General features: G+C 39.4%; 2 protein-coding genes across 3 annotated transcripts in view; one reads left to right on the top strand and one right to left on the bottom strand.

Moving 5' to 3' along the window:
• CHP1 (calcineurin like EF-hand protein 1) overlaps window positions 1-3279 on the bottom strand; it is a 17325-nt gene extending 14046 nt beyond the window's left edge. Inside the window, exon 1 of the mRNA XM_042867416.1 lies at window positions 3102-3279. Within this exon, the coding sequence (XP_042723350.1) occupies window positions 3102-3168 (67 nt within the window). The 5' untranslated portion in view covers window positions 3169-3279. The remainder of the gene's footprint in view (window positions 1-3101) is intronic.
• A 191-nt stretch (window positions 3280-3470) lies between these two features.
• Window positions 3471-19753, top strand: EXD1 (exonuclease 3'-5' domain containing 1). Of its 2 annotated transcripts, XM_042864499.1 has the most exons (11): window positions 3471-3652; window positions 4204-4272; window positions 5237-5288; window positions 6757-6890; window positions 8471-8538; window positions 9710-9796; window positions 10926-11030; window positions 11152-11232; window positions 11422-11565; window positions 12267-12458; window positions 18450-19753. In XM_042864499.1, the coding sequence occupies exons 1-11, from the start codon at window positions 3526-3528 to the stop codon at window positions 18612-18614; spliced, it is 1224 nt and encodes a 407-aa protein (XP_042720433.1). In that variant the 5' UTR covers window positions 3471-3525; the 3' UTR covers window positions 18615-19753. The 2 variants fall into 2 exon arrangements, with proteins under 2 accessions (XP_042720433.1, XP_042720441.1); XM_042864507.1 differs by lacking the exon at window positions 4204-4272.
• The last annotated feature ends 315 nt before the right edge of the window (window positions 19754-20068 follow it).

The raw sequence follows: 20068 nt of genomic DNA, 5'->3' as shown, positions 1-20068 counted from the left end.
AAAAAAAAAAAAAAAAAAAAAAAAAAAAAAAAAAAAACTTTCAACTCCTCCATCTCTCATTTTCAAGTCAGTGTACCCAACTCCATTTTTGGAACACCTCCACAACAGAATATGATGAGTTGGCACATATTGACAGGAGACAGCGTTTGTTGATATCATACTGGACAAACAGCATATCATAGCAGTATGACAAAGGAACTTGATTCAGATCCAGCACTGCACTCTTTCCTAATTTCCTATTTGACTCTCATCCTTCATGAAAGCTGCAGCATTGGACACTTTTCAAAGCTTCCTCAGGCAAAAGAATTCCCTGCTGACCTAAAGAAAACCAGAGCAAGGTTTGCAACTTACAACCGCTTCTTATAACCAAAAACTAAGACTTAAAGCTTCTTGAAACATGACTTTATCTATAATACTCATTAAGGCCCTTCTAGAAGTTTAAGTCAAATCAAGACTGTAGCTGTATCTTCTATTTTAATTTTGCTAATTAGAAAATTTTTAGTAACGAGATATGCTGAAACATGATCAAAACACTAGCACAAGATCATATAAACATACAATGTTTATCTATTTCCAAATACATCTCAAAAATGCAATATATACAGAGAAAAAAATCAAACCTGGAAAAGCATTGCAGATTCACAGTTCATTTTTTTTTAAAGCATCTTTAACAGTGACACTACCTTTATTCTATGATATATGAAAATATATTTCCTAAGCACATAAATAACCATAAGAAAATCCATCACCTCTTACTACTTAAATAACTCTCTTAAATCCTCATATAAATGCTAGCTTATTATTAATCCTTACATGAACAGCTTCAAAGCATGGGAACAAAGAGTACGAACCAAAGGCTTTGAACACTGTTACATTCCAATGGCTTTCCAAAGAGCTTGCAAGAATGCTGACAAGCAACATCTTGGACATCCTATCTGTTTTTCTTAATAGTGATTACTGAAATGGCAAAGTACTTTTCTCTCAGATTGAAGATAATCTGCCAGCAAGCACAACTCTTAATGGGCACAGTAGTCTCCAGTTCCTGGGAGCACTGCCTTTGCAGATGTTTCTAAACTTACTGAGCTAGTGTTTTCCATCACGACACAAAGAAGTATGTAATACAGAACTTCCCTCTGAATTTAAAATTTCATTCAAGAGATTTTTAGTGTCATTGTACAGCTTGTGAAAGACCGTGCTTCAAGTTCCCACAAAGATATCGTTTTAGTCTGTTCAACTAAGAAGCATTAACACATAGCTTATTACTAATATTAGTATTATCAGCTATTCGGTTTTGTGCTATATAAAATTCTATCACTTAACTCATTCCAGTAAGTTGAATGTTAGGTTTGCTCTTTTGTACTTAACTTCAGACGAACTAGAACAGGCATTTTCCTCAAGGCAGCCAAAACAGAATCATTCAGAGAACTTACCACATCAGTCCATCAGCAGCATGTAATACTGCCAAATTGTTTATTTCAAGAAGTCCCTTTCTCAAACTCTTTAACAACTGAAGTATCATTAGCATCAAGTTTCTAGCAAATGATCAGATAGCCTATTCAGTAATACTACTTCAGTATTCTTCCTGCAAACTTTGTTCCAGGTAACTTCAGAGTCCTGTATTTCTCCTATCTTGTACCTTGCATAAGTATAGGTTCACCTGTGTGAAGCATGGAACAGTCCTACAGGTTGGTGGAATTTTCCATCTATCTACAGAAGTAGAAAAGGCAGAGGAAAATACATTCCTAGTCTCCATTTACAGACTGAAGAGGAAAAAAAAAATTGATAAAGTTCAAGAGGCACTTTATGACAGCTCACAAGCAAGCACGAATCAGGGAATATCAGTAATACTTGATTAACCAAATTGCATTTTACAACAGATGAAATTGAGTAATAAAAGCACAGAAATTAAGTAAATTCAAGCAACAGATTTTAAACCTTCTGATCACAAACCATTAACATGGGTATTTAAGTAAAGCATTTAGAGGGTAACTAGAGCTTGATGGGTTTATTGCTCAGAAGGTCATGCCTGTACAACCACCTCAATTTATTTAGCCATTCAAAAAATAAAACTGTAGGAATTAAACCCAATCAATAATAAATCAAGTACAAGAAGGAAAGAAAAGTAAATTTTTCCTTTTCTTAAACTTCCTGGAAGAGCATTCCAGATTTAGAGTTTTTTTTTTTTTTTTTTTTAGGAGCATATTAAATAGCAAGGCCACCTCCACACTATGGATTTTTGTGGTTAAAAAAGAATATAAATGCAGACTTTTACATTCCCACTTGTTTATCATAACCCTCCTGTACAAAGTTCACCTGACACAGGGAAAGGATCTCGGAAAGTATGTTAACTCACTCAGCTGTCCAATACATTGGCCAATACTATCTTAGTTCTCCTGTAGCCTTTTCTGAACCCACTCATTTCCCTGCCACAAATAAACTATTGCTTACGACATACACAAGACAACATTTCAGTAGGAAAAAAAAAAAAAGTAAAGTATTTTTACAGAGCAAGGAAAAACCAGCAAGCATGAACAGACCAAGAATACTGTAACAGACACTGATTTGACAAAGAAAAACCAGAATAAAAAGCAAAGAGCAGAGCAATACTACCTCTGCTCTGATTAGATGGAAAGCACCATCACCATCATCCCTCACCCTGAGGGTGGAGAGGCAGTGGGGAAGCAACGGGTGCCCCATGGCTGGAGGGCCCAGAGACAGTGGGGAGAGCCCTGCACACGGCTCGGGGTTAAGGGACAGCTACACTCTGCTAATTGCTAACTAAAACAGAAATTTATTTTTTTCGTTACTGTTGTTCAACACAAGACTTCCACAAATTATACTAGCTCCCCCATACCCCCAATAGCCCCAGCTGTAGCAACACAACAACTAACGCTGGGGAGAAAAAAATAAGTACTACAACGAGAGAGCAAAGGCCCCCGGCCCGCAGCTCTCAGCGGCCTCCACGGGCACTTCCCAGCCCACACAGCCAGCAGCCCCGCGGCCTTCCCGTCCCCGTTCTACGAGCCGTACGAGGAGCCCAGCACAACCGGCCCAGACGCCTCTCGGCGGAGGACAACCGCTGCCCACCGCTCCATACTCACAGCCTGTCTCCTTCTTGATCTCCTCAATCTCCTCGTCCCGGAGTAGCGTAGACGCCCGGGAACCCATAGCTGCAACCAAAGGCAGCGACGAGACCTCGGCTCCCCCGGACCTACCCCTACACGGCGCTCAGCAGCGCTAAGCTAGGCGGCGGCACGCCTCTTATGGCGCCGCTCCCGGCCCGGCCCGGCCCCGCCGCCCGCCCCTTACTGCCTCGCGGCCGCACGCATGCACGCTCCGCACCCGCCGATCGGCCCGCGTCAGCGAGGTGAGCCGAGGCGGCCTACCGCTCCCAGCGTGCTGTGCGCGGGGCGGTGCCCGCCGCCGTCTCCATGCGTGAGCCGTGGAAGTCCCGCCCCCGCATGCTATAAGTAGGCCTCGGCCTCACCGCCGATCTGCTTTGCGTCGGTGCGCGTTGAGGTGGTTATGGCGCTCAGCTTTCAGCCCCTGCAGGCCGCCCTGGGCAAGAGCGTTAAGCTCACCTTGACGTGTGGCGTGTTCCAGGGCGTGCTGCAGCACGTCAGTCCCGGCCGCGACCTTCTGCTGCACGCAGGTTGGGGCTGACGGCGGTCTCCAAGTCCCATCGGTCGTGTGTGGACAATGTGGGGCTGTTGGGTGCCTTGGCCTTAGAGCAGCCTGATCAGCGGTGGGGCGCTGCCTTACGGGCTGACGGCTTCTGTTCGTTTCTTTTGTTTTCTTGTGAGTAAGCTGGCTCAGAGCGAGTATGGCCCCGCAGGGCTACGGCCGGCAGGTTGTCGAGGCGGCGCCCGGCTGAAGTGGTGTGGGTGTGTGGCTCCCCACTGCTAAAGCAGGCATCAGGATAAATAAATTGCAGCCCTAAGGTTAACAGTGACTACATTTGTCTGTGCTTTCTAATGTGAGATTACATGAGTGCAGCAGATTGGAATTTCAACTGTTGAGCATATAGAACCACTGTGTAGAAATTGTTTTGTAGAGTGGTGGAACTGTTACAAAAAAATACTTAACCTAGTGTTTGTTGGATTTTTTGAGTTACTAGAACTGTGTGCTCCACTTGTCTTGCTTTGTTCTACAAGTGGTAAGCTTTTGCCCACACGTCTCCATTTTTCTACTTCCTTATTGCAGTGAAGAACTTGGAAACTGGCAGGAGCTCCCCAGGAGTAAAGGTGTTTTACAGCCGAGAAATAGTCAATGGTGAGGCCTTAATGAGTGCTGAGGCATGGAGTCACATGCATTTGGTTCAGTCTAATTTTGGTCGCTGCTGAATTCCTCAGTTGCACAACTTTCTAATAAAACCAATGGAAATTAGTGCTGTGTAAATCACACAACTTTTGTTCCGCTGTTGTTTGCTGGTGAAATAATAATTCCCCACTCTGTGGAGATCTTGTGACTGTCCCGCATTAAAGTTTATGAGTCAAATAATAAACAGCTCAGTAGAATCACTGATGAAAATAACAGCTTGAAGTTAATCAGTTCATTTGCATGCACTCCATGTTTATTTCCTGAAGGTGGAAGGAGTAATTACACATTCATTGTGTTATGTTCTTGTGTTTTGTGCAAGGCTGGGAAGTAAAATTACCAAATGTTCCAGTTAATTTGGCTTTGCTTTTTACTTGCACAGGTAAAGGTAGTCTCCACTAAATGCTTACGCAAGCACTTCTATGATTCACTAATGATAAAAATATGGAATTGCTCATATAAATTGTTTCCAGTATGTAAGGGCCCTGTGCACTTCTATTGGCATCTGCTATAAAACCTTGCTTTGGAAAAAATGAGCTGAGGAGGAAGTAGCTAGAAAGCAACTACTAAACTTATGAAGTGCTTAATTGTGTCCATTTTTCTTTTTCCCATGTACCTGTACACCTAACTATATGTAAGATAATTAGTTGTAATTCTGTATCGACTTTGGTTTTGGGGGGCTGCAAGCCATTAGTTAGCCTTGTTTAAATACTTAAGTTCTGATATACCCCTTTTTACAGACCACTTGTGTAAATTCCTACATCAGAATGAGTTTGAAATTATTTTATCTGCTTTGAGGTTTTTTTCTCATATAGCCATGTTCTATTCTGGTTTGTATATTTCTCCTTTTTTGAGAAATAACTGTCATAAAGTTGCTACCAGTCAGCACCAGAATATAAATTGTTTACTTCTATTGCAGTGGAATTGCTGGATGAACCAGATTCACAGAAGAGAACAGCAGTGCTGTCTGAGTATGTTGAAGTATTTCCTTCTTTTCATAAAAGATGGGGTGGGAATGTACTTGGTAGGGAGGCCAATTCCTGCATTAAATATCTCACTGGTGTTTAAACCCAACTGTGCCAAGTTTGTATTTCACCTTAAAGGAGGTGAGCAAGATGATGAGTAGCAGATGTCCACTGTTTGAAAGAATTTTTCAGGCTGTAGCGTATTTCTTTTTTTTTTCTTCCCATTCATGTTCCTAGGTATAATTCTCTTGATTTATTTGCGGTTTTGGGGTGCGTTTGCCATGAACATTTCTTCTGTGTTTGTTGAATAGTTCCAGGGCAGTTGTACATAGGAGTTAAGTTTATACAGTTGCTCTGAAACTTACATAAATGTAGCTTTAGGTAGCTGGTAAAATTATGCTTCGAGCTCCTGCAGTCTGTGGTTCTTAGATGGCTGCTTTTGAGTCTCTTGGCATGACCTGAATAGTTTTTTCCTTTTAAGACAAGAATGAAATTATATCTAACAAACAGCCTTAAAATATAGGCAACACATGAACTTCTAATCAGCAATAGTCTTCTTGCTTCCTGTTGCCTTGTCTCTTTTTTGCTTTGAACAAATATACATGTGCACATATGCTCACTTGTGTAGCAGATTTCTCAATTAATCCTTCACTATACCATTTTAGGTGAAAGATTCTTCATGTACACCTAAGTGTGAATCAGAGTTTTGTTTTATCATAGTGAGATAGATCGCCATCTTTACAGCCCTATAATCATAGTGGTGTGGTTTTATATCAGTATAAAGGAATGTTTACTAGTAAGTCATATTTTGCTCTGAAGTAAACTTTTTTTTTTGTCTTGGAATGTCCTGTTGTAGCAATGAAGCATTGTATATGTGATGTATTTCAAATAGATGACTGTTGGCTAACTTTTTGGTCTTGACTTACTACTATTTGTGTTATTTAATAACCTTCTTCTAAGTATAGCAAAGTTTCAGTGAATATAACTGTTTCACCTATTTATGAACTTGTAAAACTAGCCTTCAATTATAATATCTGATCAATGATTTAATTATTATGGATTCAGTGTAAAGATTTGCAGATGTTTAAGCTGTTGGGGTCTTGAGCTTATGTCAGGCAATTCATGCCTTGTAATTCTTTCTTCCCTTGAAACCTTCATAGCTGAGCTTTGCAGTGAACATCTGTTTGGTTTGTGTGTTCACCTTTTACTTTCAGACATATATCCCAAGTTTCATGTAAAATAAAGGTCCTGGGGACAGAATAAGCTCATGTTTGAATAGCTTCAAATTCTCCTTTTAGAATTGGGCACACATGATTAGGAAGTTGCTCCATGTGTAGCTGTTTGTTGTTGGATGCAGGTGGATAGCATTGCATGAAGAATTTTTCCTTGTTAAAATATCCAATCCTGTAATCACATATCCAGTGTGTAATGTTTTACTTTTGGGCATGTATGTATGGCTGCTTTGCTCCTGCAGGTGCACTTCAGCTGTTAAGGAGAACAAAGGAGCAGACATGGAAACAGCACAGGGTGGCCTGGGGAGTTCTCCATGTGTTTCCCCAGAGAGGCAGCTCAGAGCCTTGAATAATTTAAACATGAACTCCCTCCCAGGTAATGTCAGTGTTAGTTGTAATGACAGAAAGACAGGGATGTTACAAAGGAAGGGGAAAGATTGTTCACTTATCTCTGAGGATCTAGCTTAGCAGAGGAAACTCCCTAGGGGAGGGATCTCCAGAAAGAGCCTTCCATGGTGGCAGTCAGCTGCTAGATAAGGTTCAAGAGATGCAGCCAGGCTCCACTCCTTCTGGTTGCACAGCTGAATTGCCTTCACCTGTGTTCCTGGGGCTGAATGGGTCTTTTCTCCAGGTGCTCAATCAGTGGGTCAGGCTGTGACTCATCAGTTTCCATACACAGTTAAGTAGTGTAGTTGCTTTGTGTTAGCCAGTATCTTCCCTAGAAGCTGCAGTTTCTTGGCTTGCCTGTTATCTGGACAGATGGTCATGGACAGATAGGCACGGGGCTTATCTGCAGGCATTCTTTTTGCCTTCAGATATGTACATGACATCAAAAAGAAACTCCTGTTTTCAGGAATGTTTATCCTGTGGTTCACATCCACAGTAGAAGTGGCAGAGTAGTATCATTGATCTTTTGGATAAGTCAAAGTGCTTCAGTTGGTAAACATTCCTCTGGTGATTATTTAATCTTGTCCCTGAATTGTATGTGGCATGACAAGTAAATGAAAACTCATTAAGGCTAATGCTCTTTGTTATTGTGCTGGCTGTCATGCCTGAAAGGTGCTTGCATTGAATTGGTTGAGTGATTCCTGCTCTATGTACAAGCACAGGTATGGATCTAAGAAGTAATAGGCTCACTGCTCTTATAAAGCCTTGACAAGCACTCAATGCTTGTGTAGGCTGAAGGAAGGTTACTTGCACTGGCCTTGGAAGTGGGGGGACAAAAGGGCAAGGTTGACATGCTTTTAAAATTTTGCCTTATCTTTGAAATTGAACAATATCTCAGTACAGAACACTTTGTGCTGCCGTGGGTGTGTGAATGGGGAAGGGAAAATCTTTGAAAGCCTTTCTTTTGCTGAGATATTCATGAGATATTGTTAGGCAGGTGTTTAAAAATGCTAAAATCTGTCGTAGATTCTGTTAGTGCTCTTGGTCATTTACCTGTTGGTGTTCTATGGTATCATTGTCTTTTCTGTCATTGTTACAAGCTTTCACCTTCCCTGGAATGCCTGGGAATTAGGGCTGTTTTAACAGGTACAATGTCATTAATTGGAATCTGTCTTTTTCTTTTATGTATTACAAAGACAAAAAAAAAAAAAAACACTGCAACTTTTGAGTATCATTTTTCCATGAGAAAGTAAGAATTTTGATTCATGCTGAGGACTGTGCACATCTGAAGTGAACAGTTCAGAATCTGAAGCTGTGGATTCCCCATACTTGAGGTTTTTTCTGCCTCCTGCAGAGAGATTGGAACAGGATGAGCTTTAAGATCCTTCCCAAACCGAACAGTTCTGAGATCTCCAATTCTTATTCTATGATCTGTTTGCGTGTGTTAAGGAAGTAGAAGGATAAGAGCTGAATTGCTGAACTAGAGTGATATTATAATTGAAATATATACCATCTGTAGGAGTTTGTTCAAGCAGAGAAAACATCTTTTTTTTTTAAATTTCATTTTAGGGAAGGAGGAAGAAGAGAAAGTAGAGTATACAGTTGTTAATTGTTTCCAGGAGAAATTTGGCCCAGCAGTGAGTATTAATTGAAGCTCTCATGTGGTGTATATGACTTTAAAGCCTCTTCTGTTCTAATTGTAAGTACAGGATTGTGAGCATTGCTACAATGAGTTCTTGTGCTATGAGTTCTTATACTGGAAATCATTTTTGCAGGCTGTAGTGAAATTTGAGTTCTAAGTAGTAACTGGCTTCTTGAAGTCAAGTAGAAATGGTGTTAGTGGTGGTGTTAAGGTATGTTTAAGTTGTGCATACATGCATGGAAAGAGTTTGCAGCAAATATCATTGATTGTTGATTATGGTTTTCAGAATATATATCAGCTGTAAACTCAGGTGAGGGGTCAATATTGCTGGTAAGTGAGCAATTACTTAAAAAGGTAGCAGTACCAGGATTTGTTGGTGTTTGGAGAGGGAATTGGCAATGCTTTTTTTAATGGACATTTGGAACTTCAGAAATGCCTGGACCTGGGCTTTTTTCTTTAAATTGTGTGTAACATCAGTGAATTTGGAAGGAAGGCTTTGCTTCAGATCTAATGATAGACTTAGTAAACCAAATAGTGTTTTTAGGTCTGAATTAGATCTGTGTGTCCTTGATGCCATTTTGTCTTGCAGCTAAATCAGATGAGCTTTGGGTACTCCTTATATGTATAGTGCACACGTGGATAAAATAATCCTTTTACCACAGGGGAAGATTTCCCGTACTGCAGAGGAATCTAATTTTTGCTTGAAAAGAAGCTGGCTTTTTTTTCCTGCTCCTTTTATATTGCATGTGCAGCATGGGTTAGTTTGTCTTAATTATCTGGGAACTTCAAGTGTCTGTGAGAGTAGCAGTTTCATTTCTTATACCTTAGAAGATGAGTTCATCCAAAAAAATACCTCCTTTGTGATCCTGAGAAAGCTCCTAAAACCTACTTAAGAAAATTTCTAAAGAGGAGATCAGGAGTCTATATTATGTAGTTAATCCATGATCTCTGTTAAATCTGTCATTGTTTCTACTTCTGTAATGCCATGTGTCTCACTGGGCTGATACTGCCTGTTTCTCTTGGATCACTGTATACTTGAGTTTTGTTGTTGTGATTTATATTTACATTTCTTAAATTTGGATCATGACCAGAAACATCCCACCTTACTATTTGTTTCTCTGTCTTTTAGTCTCTGGCACTATTCATTTAACCCTATTTTTCATTAGGTGCTGCACCTGAAACAACAGGGTGTTATCAGTGTTGTTGGAGAAGGTGTCACTTTGTGTCGTAATGGGAAACTCTCGTGGCTTCAGGTAAGAAACAGATGTTTTCCAACAAGTGCCCCAACATAGTAGCAAAACTGGGAAATGTTTTGTGATTAGCCTTTAAGACTTACATAACTGTTTTGGTAAATGGATGCGATTTTCTTCTGGACAGATTAAGTGTTTTATGGAAGACCTGTTGCAGAAACAATTATGCCACTGTAAGGCAATCTAATAAGTAATCTATATTTAATATAAAGTTGTTTTTATATATGGTATGAATTAGAAGGTTTATTAAATATAAATAAACTATATAGCATATGTGTAACATTTGTTTGCAAAAACAATATAATTTACTTGGCCTGCCATCTATATTTACTTGAATAGAGGTAGAGATATTACAATAATACAGCTGTTGTCCATTAAATAGCTACAAGGACTACCTAATCACAATGCCAATATAACTAAATTAGATGGAAGGATTAAAATCTATCTGAAGATAAAATATCTTGGTTGATGACTGTGTTATAAACATTTTTGAAAAAAAAAAAAAAGAGATGGAAAGGAGTACTGTTCAATCTGCTCAAAAGCACCTTGGTTTGTTTTTAAATAGGCTTAGGACTGAGCAAAGCAAAAACTTGTGTGGGAGTTTTGTACTTCAAACTTGCAGAAGTGTCCACCTGCTGTGGCATGGCAAAGTGATGAATTTATATCAGCTGTTGTTAAGACATCAGTTTGAGCATAGATTAAAATTTAAACTTTTTCTATCTGAATGGTGTGGTGGAGAATGATGTCCTTTGTTTTTTTGGTAGCAGTTTTTCAAAACAAAAGGAATGCCATAACCATGAGAATTTTGCTTGATGGTGTCAACTGCTATGTCACCATAATAGTTGTAGGAATTTATTTGGAGTAATTCAGCTAGAGTTTACTTTTTATATGTCTCAAAATGGTGGCTTAAAATGTGTATAGTAGACTACTGGATCGTTCTTTCTAGCTTCTGTATCTCTGCATGTCTGAAAAAAAGACTTTCTCATAGGTTAGCATTAAGGAAACTGAGCCTGCTTCCCTTAACATAAATGTTTTTATGACAGATTGTCTTGTATGTAACAGTGCACTTTCTCCTACCTTCAAATCTGTTGTTTTTGTTCCTCGCTCATCTCTGCACCTCAATTTGTTGTAGATGGCAACAAAAAGTCACATTTTTCTATTTGATATTTTCCTTCTGGGACCTCAAGCTTTCAGAAATGGATTACGAACTGTGCTAGAAGATAAAAACATTTTGAAGGTAAGGATGGAGGGGAGTGTAAGGACATTTAAGGTAGTAGGGGTGGTATATAGATGTGTCCTGTTCACCAGAGAAGTTGTGGTTGTACACATACTTGTCTGACAGCTCTTTTTTATTCCAGGTCATGCATGACTGCCGTTGGATCTCAAATTGCCTCTTTCACCAGTACAACGTACTTCTTGACAATGTCTTTGACACACAGGTACCCTTCAGATATCATGGTTGGGAGCAGACAAGGTGTGCAGTCTGTTTCAGTTCTCACTGTAAAGAGCAAAATGAATAAAACCAGACTGGAAAAAAGCAAACAACATTCTGTGCAGTTACTGCTATTGGTTGCTTTGCTTTGGGTTAACAGATAGTGGTCATAACATTTGAATTCCTTCCATCGCAGGTTGCTGATGTTCTGCAGTTCTCAGTGGCAACGGGAGGCTTCTTTCCACACTCCACTTGCACATTACAGGAGTGTCTGATGCAGCACTTGAAGATACCTTCCAAATGGAAAATCCTCATGAAGCATGAGCAGCAAATGGCTTTGGTGGGTGATTTAATGAGGCACCTTCTGAAAACTGACTTGTAAGCTGTGCTTTGCCCTTTTACAGATTTTTATTTTAGTTTTTAAGAGCGTAGTACTGTTTAGTGGTTGGATTGCTGTAGTTAAGGACATTTTGTAAGAGTCATTTGGGAGACAGATGCAAGCTTCAGCTGCAGTATTTCTAGTATTGCTAGTATTTCCCAATAGTTCATTTGAAACTGAGGTATTGAAGAAATGCAAAACTTGTGCAATAGAGATTATGTGTAAGTTGTAAGAATAGTTAAGTGTATTATGATACCCAGAACAATTCTGAAACCTAGTCCAACAACAAGATGGTTAAAATGAATCTAGAGTCAAGTAAGGAAAAGGAAACTTGATGCTGGTGCTGGAAAAATTAGAGTAGTGGTTCAGTGGCATTTGCCGCATCTTTAGAATTCTACCTAGTTTCAGGTGGATAGTTAAGTGAGAAGGAACCAACTGGAAAAGATGTATGTTTTTTTTCCTGTTGCTGTGTTTTAAGCAATTCCACCTCTGAACCCTCCTCTGTTGTATTGGCTGTATGCAGGTGGCCTTAGAAGCTGCAAGCATTCAGTAGCACTAAAGTAGATAGCAGCATCTGGAGATTCAACTGCAGAGGAACGTGAAAAAGTTTTGTTATAATTTTTACTTCTTAACTAACTTCTTGTTTGCATTGGGATACACAGGAGAATCCTGATAGGTGGTTCTTGAGACCCTTTCCATCTTCTCTGCTTCAAGTACTTGCTCTGAAGGCTATGTACCTTCTGCTACTCCACTCGTCTCTAATGGATAACTTCATGGCAGACCTCAGAGCTGTGGTACATGCTTACTTAAGTACTTCACAGAATGGATCTGAAGATCACCTTGGGAGCATAAAGGTAGGAATGTCCTAGCTTGTTTCTCGGTTCAGTGAAATAATCTAAGGCTCATATGGATAAACTCTGGAAGACCTAATTAAAGTCTTTTCGTTTTCAGCAGTTGTAGACCCTGCTTTATGCCACATCTTGCTTTTGGTGCTTGGTAGTGGAAGTGATGGTATCTACATCTATCTAGCTGCATTTCCAGTCAATCTGTTAGCACAAATCCACCTTAAGTTTGTGTTGCAGATAGTGAGCTACGGCCCTTAAGGCACAGTTGTGTTCATTCTGGTCTGATACAGAACTTCTGGGCTCAGTGAATGGTGGGTGGGTGTAGACATGAAAAGAGACAGGCAGCTGTGAAGTGGTGTTATCTGGAGTTGACAGAGTTGCTTTATTTTGGTAGGAGACATTATTCCCCAAGACTTGTTCTATTTTTCTCCAGTCACATCATCATTACTTCTGAGTTATTTTGAATATACTTGTTCTTGAAAAACGTTGTCTTTTGTCACCCAATGATTTTTATTTCTTCCTGATTTCTGCTCTTCTGAGTTATCTGAAAATAAAACCAGGTAACATTTCTCATTGTTAGTTATGTAGATCAAGTACTGTTGTCTCATAAATACACTTCCAAGTATCTTGGAGTGGCTTTTGTGTGGTGGTGGACTCCTCTGTAATTCCTTGGTTATCTTTAACAGGGGAGAGGTGTGCGATTCTTTTACTAAGGAACTTGACTTTCTTTGCTAATGGAAAGATCAGTTCTGTGCAGACAAAATAGACAATTGTATTGCTGGGTCTTTTTCAGTGTCTTTAGTGAAGAAGTTATAGCGGGAATTGCAGTGACTGTGAAAGATATTGTGGCTGTTGAAATAAAGAAAAAGGTAAATGTCAGAGATCCTTATTCATCATGACAGAACAGAGCTAACTTGTGTTTAGATCGTGTCACTACCTCATTTTTTGCAGTTGGAAATATTTTGAAGTATTTATTAGGAAAACTGGATGCAGAGCTGTCTTAAAGAATGAAATTATTTCTTTTCCTGGTATAACAAAGCATTCAATCCTGGACTTGAATCCTTTGAGTACTATATTAAGGCTCTGAACAGTAAATCCAATTATTAAGGATGCAGTAGGAGATACATTTACATAACCACAAGAGGTCACAGTTGATTCACAGGTAGATCTGAAAGCATGCTTGTTTGCTTTTTTTTTTTTTTTTTTTTGTTTTTTTAGAATTTTCAATAACAGGAGTTTGTTCTGTAGGGAGAAGGAGGAGCTTGAATCTGGATTTCCAGTGTAAAATGCATGCAAAAGTAGGAGGGATACACGGAGGAAAAAAGCAGTCTTTAAAATGTGCAGAGGATAAAATAGTCCTTAGCACTGGGTTGTTTCGAGAATTTTTAATTGGTGTCTGAAACAATTCTTTTGTAAATCCATTTACTCCATAAGATTAGCCAAGGAATTAATTTGAACTTCAATTGGCATTTTGAAGGCCTATTTAATATCACATTTAAGAAGAATCTTGTAGAATGGACAGTAAAGGTAGCCATTTTCACCATTACTTCACTGTTAATCATTTTGTTTCTGTATCTTACAAGATAATCACACAAATGAAACTCTTGTATTAAGAAAAAAACAGTTTGATATGTATTTATATCAACTGATATTTAAACACCAAGCAAATCTCCGTGGTTTAGTTAAATGTATTCTCTTTTTTTGTTGTCCTGGCTTTATGATTTTAGTTATTGGTATTCAGTATCATCACATCATGCAGTGCACTGGGAGTCTCAGAAGAGAAGAAATGTCTACAGCTCCCCGAGAACTTTGCTATTGTTTTTGTTTTCTGGTTGGTGGAAAAGATAAAACTGACTGGAAGTCCTGGGACTGACTCTCTTTGCTCCCTGGTGGATCAAAGTGAGAACCTCATTTTTTCAGAAACTTATTTGATTTGGCATCAATCCCAGTAACTTGTATGTTTGCTATTATAATTAGCACATTTTCCTTCTCAGATTGTTGCCACTATTTGTTTTTTTCTTTCTTTCCCTCTTTGTTCCCTTTCCTCTTCTTCCCTGCAGCCTGTTTGGGCCGGTGTGCCTGCTGTCCCCCTCTCACAGACACAGATCTAGAAATAAATGAGTCAAACATTGAACTTCAGCCCGGACTAGCATTGTAGCATCCTGCTGATTTTCCTTGGGACACTGCCAGAATCCAGAGATTCATCATGCCAACCACTGTTGTGTATTACAACAGAATCAGGATATACTTAGTGAAAAAAGATGCTTTGGCTTTCCAGTCTGAAGTTGGCTGTATATTGAGTGACACTGAACAACAATCAATGTTGAACAATAACTACTGGGTCAGTTAGCAACTTGTCTAATTGGGGGATTCTGTTTCTGGGAGCAGACTGAACATATTCTCTGTTGCTCCTAATCTTGGAAATAGTAGGAAGAAGCGAGTGTGCCGCCTCATGGAGGAAAGCCAAGCCTGCACAGTTGCCTTTATGGGTTACTTCATCTTGTAAGAGTTGAGGAAAGACAAGTGTGAATAAGGCTGATGAATATAATTATCTTTGCCATTCTTTGGGCCTCTGCATGCCAGATCTCTGTAGTCAGTTTTTCAGGGAAATCTCTTCAGTGAGAAAAAGATCCTGTGTATCCAAATATCCCAGTAGTGGCAGAATGCAGGAAGCACTTCCTGAACAAATGCAAAATTCTCAGGAGTGCTTGTTTTCAGACTTACGCGTAACTGCAGGTACCAGTGCCTAATTTTGCCTTGTCTGTTGAAAATTCATGACTGCTAGTGAGTGAGCTTGTTTGGTTGCAGCTAGCTTACTTCACTGGAACTGTGGGTAAGACGGTATGAATAAAAATGGATCAGTGACTTTTATTGCTTTTGCAGCAATAAACCTGAATGAGCAGAATGAGTAGCAGTTATGTATTTTGTGCAAGTAGTATGTAAATGAATCTTTGACACAGATTGTAATTTTCATGAACAGTTCCGGCTCTCACCAGTGATAGTGCTGTTTTCAATTGAGGTTTCATCCATATTTTCTTCCCCTTGTTTGTTTTTTTTGGTTTTTTTTTGTGTTTTTTTTGTTTTTGTTTTGTTTTTTGTTTTTAAGCTGTTTTGCTGGAAATGGCAAAGAACCAGAATATTTCTGGGCAGCCTTTCTGGCAAGATTTTCACCTTGCTTCTGGATGGTCAAGTGCAGTCTTCTGTCATTTGATAGCTGTTTCAGCAGTAACAGAAGATGCACTGAGTAGCTGGCCTGTGGACTGGTACACCAGGTTGGGGGAGATATACTGGAAAGGTGGCATGATGCAAATCTGTGGACTAGAGCTTCTTTTGGGAAAGTGTTACAGAAAAGATGGGTATCGAGCATTCTGCTGGCAGTTGTTAGCAACAGGAAAGGACTTCCAGTGACTATAGCAGCCAGAAAATGCAATCATGCAGCACTCTAGTTGATACAGTACTGGGAGAAGAGAATGGCTGTGGGGCAAATGAAAAGGAAAGGCATCTCATTGATCTTCAGTTTCATATATCCTTGAATGTTGATGCTTTCTGTGGTTTTGTGTGTCATTGCCTACAGGGAGTATTTGAGTCTTCTGAGTAGTGGACGTTTCCTTCTAAGCACTTAACATTCTACCCTTGAAACAGCAGTGAAACAGTAAATTCTGACCTCCAGTAGTTCACTATCAAAATCCTCAGCTGCATGTTTCTACATCTTCCTCAAAGTGATGATCTGCCATCACCACTAAGTAAGAATTCAACCTGGACTTTCCAACCTGAAGATTTATGCTGTTTCTCATATTTTCAGTGCAGCTTTCTGCCAGGAGTATAATTATTCTCCTTGTGGATGCAGACATGAAGTTATATGGGCTCTGTCTGTAGAAAAGGGCTAGGAAAGAAGCGGTGTTAAATTTCTTCTCATAGATGTGTATTGTATGTGGTTATGTGCTTTAAAATACTGCTGTGTTCTGATGCATAGGACTTAAATTCAAAGGAAGCAACACTGCCTGGGAACCAAGCGAATACACTTGTAGAGGTGCAGTGTTTTGAGTGGTGTCAGTTTATAAGGAGAGCTTTGGAACTGTAGAGTTTTTGCTCACCACCATTATCCCTGTGCAGCAGAAATGATTTCCTATGCACTTCAAGTAAGGCTGCAGTAGATAAGATGCAGTGCAGTATGTAGTACCAGATAGCATGTTCATGGCAGGTGATGGCAGAAAGTCTGTTCTCTTTGTAAACAAAATTGCATGCTTGAACAATAAGTCTTCCTAATTGGCATGTGAGTGAGGACTGCACATGTTGTAAAGGGAATTTTCATGCAGCTTGGCCTTAAGTGATTGAGGAAGTAGGTTACCTCTCACTGTAGCATAGATACTGGGGCATTCAGGAAGCTGGACGTAAATTTGAGTGGGTAAACAGACTGTGAGTGGGGTTTTCCTGTGAGAGGTAAGTGCTCTGCTATTTTTTCTATAATCATCTCTGTATTATTTGGCCTTCATCTGGACTTCTGTGAACTTCTAGATGCAGATTTTGAGGGATGTATCTTCCCCTTACAAAAGCTATGATAATGCTTTCCTGGTGTATCCAACTGTTGTATTTGTTCTTCCTGCTGTTAGTGTTTCTGCCAGTGAGCTCACAGGGGCATCTGATTTAGCAACATGTAGCTTCCTGTATCTTCCTGTGGACCTTCTTTGAATATTTACTGTCTTCCCATTTGTGAGTATCAGGGCAGGTTTTAAGCAAGTTGCTACTGTTGCTTGTTCAGCTATTTCATCTTCACTTCAGGAATCTCAGGTGATCTGTGCCTTGCTGTTTGTGATAAGGTGTTGGTATAAATATTTATACCATTATCTGAAACATTGTAGGTACATAAATGGTTTTGGTGTTGGAATTGCTACATATTTCAATGTTAAATACAGGAGGGAAAAAATGTTGCATTTGTTCCTGTGCTGTTTTTGGGTTCTGCTGTTGCTTTGCCCAGCAGCGTGGCTGATGTTTTATGTGTTTCTGGAGTTTAAAGAAAGTTTTTAAAATTTGCTTTCTTATACTTTTGCTAAATAGTAATTTTTTCTAGCCTGTCTTTTGTTTGCTCTGGAACTTCATCCTTATTTTCTTCATTTTGATGTGACCTTAACTTTATTGAAGGATAGTTGCTGCATAGTCTCTGTTGCCCTGCTCTGCAGTCCTGCTGGTTTCCTTTTGCTTTCTGTGATATTTTGCTTTTAAGTGATGTTTACTCTGTGCTGCCTGTATCTCGAAGTTGTCTCTATGCTACTTGATAGGATTTAAGCTGTTTGGCTGCCTTTTCCTTCTTGTTAGCAGGCTTTCTTATTTGTGTAATTTCCCTTTGTAAGGATGAGAGCAATGATGAATTTTCTGATGTTTCTCCAAACAGTGAGCATTGCAATCCTTGTTAAATAGCAGCTCCTTGAATGTAATGTTCTGAATAGTGTTTCGTCAACTGCTCAGAACCATGTCAAGAAGTGCATCTCCTTTTGTGAATTTCCTAGGCAGCTGTTCCAGACTTGCAAACTACTGACTATTCTACATGAGGCTTGTTTGCTTAGGATAGAAATACTATGATTTGGAGAAAAGCCAGGAGAGGTGCTCTTGCAGTGACTCCTGTAAGGAAACCTGAACTGACTGCAAGTCTTTTGAGGCTTTGTAAGTTAGTAGTACAGAAGATCACTGGAGCAATCTCAATCCCATACGCAAAATATCACTTAAATGCTGAAGATCTACATAATAAGGGCATAAACAGTAAGGTAGGTCTAATATTCTTCCCTTTAGGCTGCCTTTGAGAGAAAGGATAAAGTCCTTCCCTGCTCTCCTCCCCCCCAGTATAGTGTTTGTACAAGCAGATAGTTAATTCGTGCTGTAGATGTAATGAGATGATTGCTCTGTTTTGTTGCCAAATCAGAGGAAACTCTTATCTGGTACCAACAAAAGTAGAGCATGTGTATGTGTATGAATTGTTTTTATTTCTTTTCTTTTTTTCCTTATCAGCCTACTTGCATGGAGCTGCCAAAAGAGCTGCGTCAGCTGGCAGACATCCAGAAGCTGCGAAGAGAGAAGGCAGTGAAAGAGTACAGAATAAGTGAGGATGGTCTTTTGATCAGACCAGTCATAGAATTAAATGAGAGAAATCCACAGAGGGATGAAACCCACTGAGATGACAGGGTCTGTCTTCCCCCCCATGAAGCCGCGTGTCAAACTACATCCTCCAACAGTCAGGATCTACTTTATGAAGTGAAGGAAGAAAGTCAAAAACAAGTGTCAAGTCTGTAGGAGATCCTCAGACCAATCTCAGGTTGGCTGTAAAAATCTTTGGTGCAGATAAATTGATAAGTTTGTTATGTATTTGAGGAATACATATTTCAAAGAATAAGATGGAGCTATTCCCTATGCAGAAGCACCAAACAAATTTCTTCTTTACAAGGGCAGGTGAGCAGATTGTTAAGGGGAATGTTGACGGTCTCTCTAATCCTAATTTCTGACTTGAAATCTATTTTGAGATCTCTTTTTCCCCATGAGCTATTTTGGCTATTGACTTTTTCTTTTAGTCTATTTTATCAGACTGTTGTGTCGGTGCTTTTGTTGTTTTCAACTGTTGCAGGTATGTAAAACTCTCACTCAAACCAAATATGTGAATGGGGAAGCTTGTGAGGTGCCTGATCTTTGTGATTGGAAAGGGTTTGCTTGGGGAAGTTTAAAAAAAAAAAATTCTGGCCAGCTCATGTGGGCTTGGCTTATAGACAGATAAGTCTGTTGGCACAGTTGTACAAGACTTGCATAGGAGAGTGCAGGAGATCACACCTTACTGAGCAGCATTGCTGGCAAAAGCAGCAGAGGTGTACAGATAAAAAAAAAAAAAGTTCTTTTCTGCCAAGACAGAATTACTGTATCCTGACTGGCAAAGGCAGCATTCTGCTTATGAAGTTGCAGCCCACCTCTGTCAGCAATACTGTGTCTTACTCATATAGATAAGACAGTAACAGTAATGTCTGTATACAGAAAAGCATCTGTTCTCAAAGTAAGGGAAAGCAGTTAAATTTGTATAAACCATGTCTAGAGTTTTTTCTTCCCCAAGAAAAATAAGGTAGGCAAAACTTGTTTATTTCCAGTGTACTTGCATTGTCTGTTATTCATTAAAATATTAGACCAGAAGTATTTAAATAAAGGTTTTTGAAATTCTAGATGTATTTATTTCTGAAAGTGTTAGAAAAAAGTTGGAAGGTGTGATTTTTGACAGTGCACTTTTCTGTATTTTTAAAAATTTTAAAAATACAGTATTCTGTAATTGAAGTGTACAGTTGTTTTATCTTGGTTCACTTTAGAAATAAAACAGATTTGAAATGTTTCTTACAGCTTTTTTTGTGGATGTCGAGACTTGTTTGATTTGGTCTACTAGAAGATGCTGGATTGGGCCCCTCCTCAGCACTGTTCATCTGTAACAAGACTTTCCTAAGCAGCAGTGCATTCTCAGAAGTCAGTGAGTTGTGACATGAAATATGCAGGGTCTTCAGAACCAGCACAGAAGTGCTTGTAGTGTATTTCCAGAACTGAAATCATCTGGGCCCATCTGGTCCCATTACAGAAAAATGGGGGAAGTTGCAGGGTATTGG

The sequence above is a fragment of the Lagopus leucura genome, unplaced genomic scaffold, assembly GCF_019238085.1.
Source record: "Lagopus leucura isolate 7727_CA_CO unplaced genomic scaffold, USGS_WTPT01 Super-Scaffold_1, whole genome shotgun sequence".
In the NCBI taxonomy this organism is placed as follows: Eukaryota; Metazoa; Chordata; class Aves; order Galliformes; family Phasianidae; genus Lagopus; species Lagopus leucura.
This window is presented reverse-complemented; position numbering and strand designations above follow the sequence as displayed.

Coding starts and splice junctions, on each gene's coding strand:
- EXD1 (XM_042864499.1), top strand. CDS start 3,526: ATGGCGCTCAGCTTTCAGCCCCTGCAGGCCGCCCTGGGCAAGAGCGTT. Junction 3,653..4,203: donor CGACCTTCTGCTGCACGCAG/GTTGGGGCTGAC, acceptor TCCTTATTGCAG/TGAAGAACTTGGAAACTGGC. Junction 9,797..10,925: donor GGAAACTCTCGTGGCTTCAG/GTAAGAAACAGA, acceptor AATTTGTTGTAG/ATGGCAACAAAAAGTCACAT.